This window comes from Orycteropus afer, unplaced genomic scaffold (assembly GCF_000298275.1).
Source record: "Orycteropus afer afer isolate SDZICR_OR568_19922 unplaced genomic scaffold, OryAfe1.0 scaffold00188, whole genome shotgun sequence".
NCBI lineage: Eukaryota > Metazoa > Chordata > Mammalia > Tubulidentata > Orycteropodidae > Orycteropus > Orycteropus afer.
The window spans coordinates 5831202-5842204 of record NW_006921775.1 but is presented as its reverse complement, the minus strand read 5'-3'; the positions used below and the strand labels follow the sequence as shown (position 1 = coordinate 5842204).

Genomic DNA, 11003 nt, shown 5'->3' with positions numbered 1-11003 from the left:
ATAGGTAAATAATAAAGGTCATTCAATTGTAGTTCTCTCCTCTTGTACAGCACTTTCTAAGCAGCGTGTGTGATGTACACTACAGAGGTAGGAAAGACCATCTTTAATAAATTATCTTAATTGTAAAGAGTTTCTGAAAATAAAATTGAAAAAATGCTAAACCATGCCTTTGATGAGTGCCAAAGGACACAGATCCATCTCTTCCTACTTAATGAATTAATCCACTGAAGCCTTTGTAGGGCACTTGATAACAAGATCTACCAGGGCTCCAAACAACCACACTAGGAAAGCTTTCATCCACTCTCATTTGCCGATTCTTTGGACCACCCAGTCCTGCTGGCAGAGGGGGCAGCGATTGTTCTGTTTCACCCACAGGGACATGCAGCAGTTGTGGAAGGAATGATTACATTCTCCCCAGACCACTGAAAGAAAAAAAGAGTAGTTAACATTACATATTTTAATTCAAATTCAGTATTAAACTCAAAATTACAGCTATGCTATTTTCTATTATAGATTTTATGAATAATAACATCAGCTTTCTACTGACTGAACTACTAAGATGATTGTTGTTGTTGTTCAGTGCCGTCAAGTCAGCTCTGACTTACAATGACCCCATGTGCAACAGAACAAAACACTGTCCTGTCCCGTGCCAGCCTCACAATCCTTGCTATACCTGAGCTCACTGTGGCAGCCACTTTATCAATCCATCTCATTGAGGGCCTTCCCCTTTTTTGTTGACCCTCCACTTTACCAAGCATGATATCCTTCTTCAGGGAACAGTCCCTTCTGACATGACCAAAATAGGTCAGACAAAGTCTGGCCATTCTCACTTCTAAGGAACACTGCGGCAGCACCTCTTCCAGGACAGCTTTGTTCATTCCTTTGGCAGTCCATGGTACTTTCAGAATTCTCTGCCAACACCACAACTCAAAAGCATCAACTCTTCTTGGGTCTTCCTTGTTCACTGTCCAGCTCTCACAAGCCTACGAAGCAAATGAAAATACCATGGCTTGGGTTAGGCGCACCTTAGTCTTCAAGGAGACATCTTTGCTCTTCAGCACTTGAAAGATCTTTTGCAGCAGATATGCCCAGTGCAATACATCGTCTGATGTTTTGACTGTTGATCCCATGAGTGTTGATTGTGGAACCAAGTAATATGAAATCTTTGGCCACTTCAATCATTTCTCCATTTATCATGAGGCTGCTTATTGGTCCAGTTGTGAGGATTTTTGTTTTATGTTGAAATGTAATCCATACTACAGACTGTAGTCGTTAATCTTCATCAGTAAGGTGCTTCAAGTCATCCTTTCAGCAAGCAAAGCTGTCTCATCTCTGTATCTCAGGTTGTTAATGACTCTTCCTCCAATCCTGATGCCACGTTCTTCTACATATAGTCCAGCTTCTTGGATTATTTGTTCAGCATATAGATTGAATAAGTATGGTGAAAGGATACAACCCTGACACACACCCTTCCAGATTTTAAACCATGCAGTGTCCCCTTGTTCTGTTCGAATGACAGCCTCCTGATCTATGTACAGGTTCCTGATGAGCACAATCAAGTGTTCTGGAATTCCCATTTTTCTCAATGTTATCCATAATTTGTTATGATCCACACAGTCAAATGCTTTTGCATAATCAATAAAACACAAGTAAACATCTTTCTGGTATTCTTTGCTTTCAGCCAAACTGTCTGATATATTACTTAGATGGTTAGTGAGTCAAAATAATTTCTATTTATAAAGCAACACATAGAAACTTACATGTAGAAGTTATGATAAGTCACTGTGTTTGGAAGACTTTTCATTCAAAAATCTGTGGGTGATGTGGTGGCCCCAGGTTTCTACACAGCTCCACATGCTGTCTTCCTAAAGTTAAGGGCTTAAAGGATTTGAGTCATTCTTAGATGCTAGGCCTTCTCAGTCATCTACTGAGCTTGGAGTTCTTTGGGGCTTTATTAGAAAATGTCCTCCCAACTTTTATTTACCAAGATATAATGAGTTTTAAATGTTTCTCTTTCATAGCAGGCTATAACTGATAGATAATTACTCTCCTAAACATTATCAGCTGTACCTCTACCTACTGAGCTGTTCTCTTGTTGTTGTTGTTGTTATGTGCCATCGAGTCAGACCCGACTCATAGCGAACCCGCCTTGGGTTTCCGAGGCAATATCACATGGAAGTAGATTGCCCCATCTTCCTTCTGAGGAGTGGCTGGTGGGTTTGAACCGCCAGCCTTCTGGTTAGCAGTCAAGTGCCTTAGGCACTATACTACCAGAGCTCCCGAGCTGTTCTCTAGAAGTGGTAAATTAATGTTAAATCATCTACAAGCAATAGCCATTCAAAGTGGCTGGCTAGAGAGAGAACTCCCTTGTGATCAAAGAAATCTGCTCTGCTCCTCCCAATTTCCAAATTAATATACTCCGAACAAACAGTATAAGAAAAAAACCGAAATCAAGGGAATTCACGGACAATCTGGTATAAAATCTCAACCTTGATTTCTTCCCTTGCTTGACCAATTGAGCTGTATGACAAAGACCAAGATTAAATGAAATAGGGGAAAAAGAGACAAAAACATACTTCTTAGGAAAATTAACTGCATGGGGTAGGAATCAAGGAGAAGAGATTCCAAGTGTTTAAGGAGGAAGAAATAGAATTTGATCAAAACTGCATAAATCATCATGAAGACACTGTGTGTAAACCATGCAAACACAATGCACAAAGTTAACTTTTCACTCTATGGAAACCTTTAAACACTTGTGACAATTCAGAAGTGATCACTGCAAGGACTAGAACTTAAAGATCTTTGAATCAATTAAAATTAGGCTAAGACAGATTTTGTAGTCTCAGACTACAAGAAAATTTAATAGATCTTTATACACAAACCATATTCCAAACAAAATAACTGATACTGAAGATTTCTTCTACCTTAGTTGAAAAATTAAATACTATACTTTAAAAGGGTATTGAAAACAAGAATGTTTTATAAGAATAAAAGCCTACTCAACTGACTTATAAAATAGCCACAATTCAAGTGATGTTTTGGCAAATTTCTTGTTTTATAATTTTTGCATCAGAACACAGCTATTTCTTTTTTGATTACCAAAATATGTACTATGATCATGTCTGGAATATATAACCCATTCTTCTTAATTACAGGCAATAAAATGACTTACAGATTCATTCCACAAAGGCCTTTTGAGAACCATCACATTTTATATTAATAATGGACCACTACTTTACAGTTTATTTTTGTGTATTGATAAAGTCAATCTTAACTGCAAATTCAAACATCCCCACTGAGAGAAAACCTTCAGTTGAAAAAACAACAGAGTGAAATTACAACATACCAACACAATCCTCTTGTTTGTTTTCAGCTTGACATCTAAGACAGGCATCTAAAAGTAAACAAATAGCAATTCTCATTCTGATGATCAGAAGGCAATTTTTAAAACCCAGACACATCAAAGTCAAATAAAAGCCCTAAGGGTTAGAGATGAAGATAAAAGACTCATACTATTAATTTCTCATCTGAATGTAACTATTTAAAGATGACTAAAGTACAAGGCACTTCACAAATTACTTATGACCAGGAGCAATTTCACAATGGTTACCGACCCTCTATTTTTACAAGCTCTGATGAAAAGATGACCTGACAGTGGATGTAACCACTAGTGAAAAATATGCCATACTCTACCCCTAAAAGAAGTTATTCTAAGCTTGCTGGGCATACCCACATAGATCAATCTTAGAGGTAGTTTGTTTTCAATATATTCTTTTTAAATAAATCATGTATCTACTTCTACCTGTCTATCTTGGAGCTCTGGTGGCATAGTGCCCAAGGCAATATGACTGCTAACCAGAAGGCTGGAAGTTCAAACCCATCAGCCAATCCTCGGAAGGAAGATTGGGCAATCTACTTCTGTAGAGATACTGCCTTAGAAACCTAAGGAGGGGTCGCTATGAGTCAAATTGACTCCACGCAGTGAGTTTGGTTTTGGTTTGGTCTGTCTGTCTAACTATCTATGTCCACTGCCATTGAGTCATTTCTGACTCACAGCGATCCCCACTGAGTTTCCAAGGTTCTAAATCTTTATGGAAGTAGATTGCCTCATCTTCCTTCTGCAGAGCAGCTGGTGGGTTTGAACCAATGAACTTCTGGTTAGCAGCCAAATCCCTTACCCACCAGAGCTGGCTCGCTTGCTTGCTTGCACCCTCTATGTATGTATGTATTTGTAATTACTCATACATACATACATAAACTCTGGGAGGATATCCAAGAAACAAACAATAACATCTATCTAGGAGAGGATGAAATGGCAGTTTTCACTGGGTACCTTTTTATATATGTATTTTTTTATGTGCCTGTATTAACCTATATAAAAATTAAATTCTTTTCAATTAAAGTTTTTTCCAAGCAAATTTTCTTGAGTCATTGATACTTAGGTACAAAGTTAGGTTACAAACCTAACTAACTTAGATTACAAAGAAACTTCTTATTTTCTTTCCAAAGACACTTATGAGTTCCTTTAAAATAAACTACCCTGGTATGCTTCCAAACGGTTAAGACTGGTGGTCATCTAAATTAAGACTAGTGAAAAAGCAGTGAGGTATAGAAGGGATAGAGGTTTTGGAGCCAGAGAGATTTTAAGCCAAATCCTATCTCATAGCTATTTACCAGCTGTATGGCCCTGGACCAGTTATGAAGTTCAGATGAGCCTCAATTTCCTCACTTGTAAAATGGGGATAATACTATGAGGTATTTATATATTAAGTGGGAATGATACAAATCTGTAAGAATTTTATTAGATAAGAGATACTAGGTACTCAATAAAGAGCTCTGGTGGTACAGTGGTTAAAACCCATGGAAGAAAGATGAGGCAATCTACTTCCGTAAAGATCGACAGACTTGGAAACCCTATGGTGGTTGCTATGAGTCAGAATCAACTTGACGGCAGCGAGTCTGGTTTGGTTTGAGTCATCTTTATTTTCTTTTAAAGAAAATGCTCTCTTTATAGTTAAGCCCGAGCCACAGCATCTACTTGACAATGACAAAGTAAGTATTAGAAACGAGAACCCAAGGGTAAAGTAAAAGTTTTCAAAATCAATCTGGGCAAGTATGGCTAACGAACAACTGCCTCCTTTGTCATGAAACCAAAATAACTGGATGGTGCCTGGGTACCATTACTGAACATTCTGGTCAAAGATTCCACAGAAGGTCAAAAGGGGAAAAATTTTGAACAGAATTTGAACTTCTCATGGACTCCAGACTTTCTGGAGCCAAGGGGATTGGGTGAATCTCTGAAACTATAGCCCTGAGATGATCTTAAAAATATCCCCTGGAGTCTTTCTAATATCAAACAACAGTTAAGCTTAAGGAGCTCTGGTGGCATTGTGGGTAAGGCATAACCCCAAGGTCAGCAGTTCAAACCCACCAGATGCTCTACAGAAGGAAGATGAGGCAATCTACTAAGTCATTACGAGTAGAAATGACTCAATAGTGTGATTTAAAAAAAAAAAAAAATATCCTGAGCATTATGCTCTTTTAAGAGCTATCCATATGAGATCAAAGTGACAAAAGCAACTTGAAAGATTAGATAGGAACCTTGGGGGCAGTGTGTTTATGTTAATGGGGGAAGAACAACTCAGAAAAAGAGAATGAGTGGTTGCATAACCCAACAATACAGTCAATGTCACTGAATTATACATGTAGAAATAGCTGAATTGGTGTATGTTTTGCAGTGTTTATTCTCACCAACAAGAATATTTTAAAAAATCCAATCTAGGGTACAATTTGCTGATGATGGACCAATAACATGGATCATCACTGGGTGGAAGAGGAATCAAAGGGGTAAAAGGAAGTTGAAATCACAGAAGAGAGTAGTTTTAAACATAAATAGGAGAAAAATTCTGCAAAAATGGAAACGCATGGAGTTGAAACCTGCATCTCTTATTACACTGGCTTATGCTCATTTCCTTGCTCCTCTCCTTGCTCTTACCACCCTTAAGAAAACGCCACCACTCTGGCCTCTTCACTGTGGATAAAAACAATTACTGCCTCTCAAGGCTTTCTTCAATTCCACAATCACTGACCATCTATGCTGTGAAAGGCGGGAGTTCTGGCAGCATAGTGCCTAAGGCACTTGACTGCTAACCAGAATGCTGGCGGTTCAAACCCACCAGCCACTCCTTGGAAGATGGGGCAATCTACTTCCATAGTGATACTGCCTCCGCAACCCAAGGAGGGGTCACTATGAGTCGGGTCTGATTCGATGGCACATAACGACGACGATGCTGTGAAAGGAGTTAGTTATACACTGGGGACAACAAAGTGACCGTGGCTCACCAGCAAATGGGGAGGCAGACAAGAACATAAGGATTGTGATAAAGAGTGAAGAAATGCTACCTATATCTGGCTCTGATTCTGTGTTATCACAGAATTTGAGAATTTTAGAACTATAAAGGGAAACTTTGGTGATCTCAACTGCCTTTTACAAGTTAGGAAAACAAGACTCCCAAAAGTTAAGTAAAATGCCTATATTAACATACAGCCACGAAGGGTTACTCCAGCTTTTCATAACGTAGCTATACCAGTAAACTTACTCCTCTCTTCCTCATCAGCATTTGCTCACTGTGCCATATGCTTTCAGGATGAAGTCAGACAGTGGAAACCAAGCAACAGTGTTACCCGCATCACAACAGAGTAATAGGCAAATTTTGTACCAAGGCGTCAAAAATATATCATTTAGATATCTGAAATAAATTCCAAATAGCAAAGAAATGGGATTAAGCGGGATTTTGTTTCAGAATCTAAAAATCTCTGGATTATGCTTGTAGCTTTGATGTAGATTTATTGTAAAAAAATTAAACCAAATCTACAAAAATTCCTAGTTTCAGATAATTTTTTTTTCTTTTAATATTTCTAATATCTAAAGCAGAACATTTCTAAGGAGTACATAACAGCAACACTTCTTAGTATGACTGTTGGTAAGGATCAGGAAGTCTTTAAAAGTTCTTTCTGGGGTCACTTGTCCACTAAATGGATATTAACACCTCATAAACAAAATACAAAGGTTTAGTCCAGAATACTTTGCTGAACCCAAAGCACAGCTGTTGTAAATCTGCAACATTAATTCTACAGAATACTTACTATAATTAGAAAGTTAAATGATGAATTTGAGCCATTTATAACCCATACTTTGACCTACTCTATAAATCAGTAAAATCTGTCACAAAATTTGATTATTTTAAGTTTCTCCATTTCCATTTACTATTTTTAAAAACAGTAATAGTAAAAAACATAATGGAGAAACTTAAGAAAAGCATAGTTTAGAGATAAATTCTTTTTACAGTAACAGAAACATACAGGATAAAATTTTTAACAAAGCTTGTCCTAGAAAAGACGAGATGAATAAATTGCTTGGATTAGTTAAAAATGTCACACAAACTAGAAATCATGATTCTCGTTTTTAAGTAAGGGGTGTGTATGTGTGTGTGTATGGGAGGAGTTTACTAGCAACTGAACTAGATGCCTTTAAATCTAATACACAGTGTCTAAAATCAAGTTCTTTCAAAAGTAAAAAATATTTTGAATCTCACTGCTGTAAATTCTTTTTGAGACAAACTTTTTATTAGTGAAAAAACAAGAGAGCATACTAATGAGCATAAATTGAGAATTCTCTTGATTCTGGTAACTTTTTGTTAACCGGCTCTAAGAGCTAATTTGTGATTGAGTATGTTTATTTTCTCACTGTCATGCTTTGCAAATGAAAGATGTCTTTCCCTCATTTATTCTGGTGTGATGTTTTCATTGTACAGCAATTAGATATTTTAAATATGATCTTATGACCTTTTTTTTTAAGGAAAAGAAATTTTCTTTAAGCTATTTTTTCCAATTCTCTCATTTTCAGTATAAGCCATGAGTTTTCAAACCATAGAAACCTCAGATTTTTTCACCTACCCTGAAGAAACTTTTAAAATGCTAAACTGCCATGCAGACGATTCAGACTCACAGAGACCCTACAGGACTGAACAGAACGACCACAGACAGTTTCCGAGGCTATCTTTACAGAAGCAGAATGCCTCATCTTTCTCCCGTGGAGCAGCTGTGTGGTTAGAACCGCCGACCTTCTGGTTAGCCGCCAAATGCTTTAACCATTATGTTCAGAGCTCCTCTTAAATATGCTTTGTTGTTGTTGTTGTTGTTTGCCGTCGAGTCAAACCTGACTCATAGCGACCCCTCCTTGGGTTACCGAGGCAGTATCACTACGGAAGTAGGATTGCCCAACCTTCCTTCCGAGGAGTGGCTGGTGGGTTTGAACCGCCAGCCGTCTGGTTAGCAGGCAAGTGTCTTAGCCACTATGCTACCAGAGCTCCCTAAAAGATGCTATGACAGTAATTTTAAACGCCCTACTTAAAAACATAACTTGCATTTAAACAGCATCTTTGTTTCAAGGTGGTCTGAGATCTTAAAACTGAAACCACATAAAACATAACTGGATTAAGGTGGTCTGAAATGTTTCAGTCGATTCAATATTTTTATACAAAATGTCACAGAAAAAGGTATGTAAAAGAGGATTCTCCAGTCATCACTCAGTGCAGGGTACTCTACTCCAGGAACTTGGATATGGCACACTCTAGGAAATGGCATTCTACGATTGCAGGAGGGAGGGCGGCGAAGGGGAGGGTTGGGATCTAGTTTGCCATCTACCCGAGATGCATTTATGTGGAGTATAAGAACTGTCCCTGAATAACGGACTTACATTCTTCAATTCCCACAAAACTTAAACATTCTTCAACTTCACTGTATTCTCTTCAAGCCAAACAAGTGCCACCTAATTCGCACTAACGTGCAATGGTTGGGGACGCTTTTCCTTCCTGCGCTTCTCAAGAGTAGTCATCTGTGGAAGATGACTCTAGAATCACTCTGGTGTGTGACCAAAACGATCAAAGTTCTGAATAAAGACCTTTACGTTAATCCCTTTCTGGTTTTACTTTTAGAGATGGGGCTGGACACACAACGCGAGGTGGTTCGTCCCAGCTCCCATTAAATCATCCATTTAATTTTCTTGGTCCTCGACAACAAGCCTAAAGGTTGGCGAGTCAAACCTATTCTAAGGCGCCTTGAAAGAAAGACCTGGCGATCTGCTTCCAAACGGTCACAACCTTGAAAAACCTACAGAGCAGGTCGACTCTGCACACATAGTGTCGCCTAAATCAGAATCGACCCTACTGCTACTAAGAACCACCACCTGAAATTACCTTTGTTGACTCTCCTACTTGCTTGCTGCCCATCTCCCTCACTAAAATACGAGCCCCTAACCCCATTCTCGCTGCTGGAGCCTGTTGAACTACCCGGCGGCCCCAGAGGCGGAGGCCACAACCCTCAAACTAGCGGCCGCACGGGCGGGGTCCTGGACGCACGGTGCCGGAGCAGGGTGACCCCCGCCCAGCCGGCAGAGGTCTTACCGAGGCCTCGGGCCCGCCCCGCCCCCTCCCGGAGCCAGCCCGCGGAGGCCGCAGCGCGGCCCGGTCTCTCGTGCAGCGCTTACCCATCACCTGGACCCTGCAGATGGCGCACGTATCGCACTCTACGTCCCAGCTCCACATGGCCACCGCGTTCCATTTTTTGAGCGAGAACATTTTGTCGCCCCCGGACTTGGAGCCTGCGCTCCCGGAGTGAGACGATAGGACGCCAGGCTCCTCGCCGTCTTCCACGTCGGCCATGGCGGCGGCGTGGAGCCGGCGGCGGAGACGTTGGGCCGGGGGAGGAGGGCAGCTATGGCGGCTCCCTGGGGCCGCCCCACAGGCCACAGCGCCACCGGCCGGCCGCGGGCTACCTCGGTGCCTCCGATCGGGGCCACCAGCGATTGGTTGGCGCGGTCTGGTGACGTAATATACGTCGGCGCCAGGGCGAGGCCTCAGTCTCCTCCGGTTACTCCGGCAGCCCGGAAGTCTCCGGAGCAACTCGTGATTGAAATCTGGCAACACTTCTTCGGTGTTAAACTTATCACATGAGTCGCGCAAACTGTGCGGGAACCACGTGCCTTGCTAAAGTCTTCATTAAACTTACCACTTAAAAAAATTTGTCTTGTTAATTTATTTGCCTCCAGATATAAACTTCATCAAAGCAGTAACCATGTCTTTATCACCACTTTATCCCCGCCGGTATCTGAAAAATGGTTGGGCAATCTACTTCGGTAGTGATACTGCCTCGGAAACCCAAGGAGGGGTCACTATGAGTCGGGGTGACTCGATGGCACGTAACAACAACAACAACATCACTACGGAAGTAGATTGCCCCAGTAATTCATTAAAAAATAACAGTAATAAATCCACTACAAGATACTATTAAAGCAATGACATAAACCATGTAGCTTTTTGAAAACTTAGGCCCTTGGGCTGTTAACCAAAAGATTGTTGGTTCCCGCAGGCTCCACAGGAGAAAGACTTGCCCCTTAGATTACAGCCAAGAGTACCCTGAGGCAGTTTTACTCTGTTACAAAACCAAACCCACTGCTATGAGTTAATTCTGACCCATAGTGACCCCATTGGGTTTTCAAGGTTGAAAATCTTTACATGCCTCATCGTGGAGTGCTGGTGTGTTCAAACCACCTACCTTTTGGTTAGCAGCCCAATGCCTTAACCAGAGTGTCACCCGAGCTCCTTTACACTGGGTTGCTATGAGTTGGAATCAACTAGATGGCACCAAACAGCATTCATGAGAAAAATGAGAGGGAAATGTTGTGTTGTTGTTGTTGTTGTTGTTGTTATGTGCCGTCGAGTCGGCCCCGACTCATAGCGACCCCTCCTTGGGTTTCCGAGGCAGTATCACTACGGAAGTAGATTGCCCAACCTTCCTTCCGAGGAGTGGCTGGTGGGTTTGAACCGCCAGCCGTCTGGTTAGCAGGCAAGTGTCTTAGCCACTATGCTACGTACTGTCAATTCAGTATGACTACGGAAGTAGATTGCCCAGCCTTCCTAATGAGGAGTGGCTGGTGGGTTTGA

At 40.9% G+C, this 11003-nt stretch overlaps 1 protein-coding gene across 1 annotated transcript; it reads right to left on the bottom strand.

Moving 5' to 3' along the window:
- Positions 1-303: 303 nt before the first annotated feature.
- Positions 304-9722, bottom strand: RNF7 (ring finger protein 7). The gene is made up of 3 exons (XM_007947530.2): positions 9548-9722; positions 3347-3394; positions 304-422 (listed from the first exon to the last, which is right to left on the bottom strand). Exons 1-3 carry the CDS (start codon positions 9720-9722, stop codon positions 304-306), a joined length of 342 nt encoding a protein of 113 aa, XP_007945721.1.
- Positions 9723-11003: the final 1281 nt, after the last annotated feature.

Coding starts and splice junctions, on each gene's coding strand:
- RNF7 (XM_007947530.2), bottom strand. CDS start 9,722: ATGGCCGACGTGGAAGACGGCGAGGAGCCTGGCGTCCTATCGTCTCAC. Junction 3,395..9,547: donor CTGCAGGGTCCAGGTGATGG/GTAAGCGCTGCA, acceptor GTTTACTTTTAG/ATGCCTGTCTTAGATGTCAA. Junction 423..3,346: donor CAAACAAGAGGATTGTGTTG/GTATGTTGTAAT, acceptor TTTTTCTTTCAG/TGGTCTGGGGAGAATGTAAT.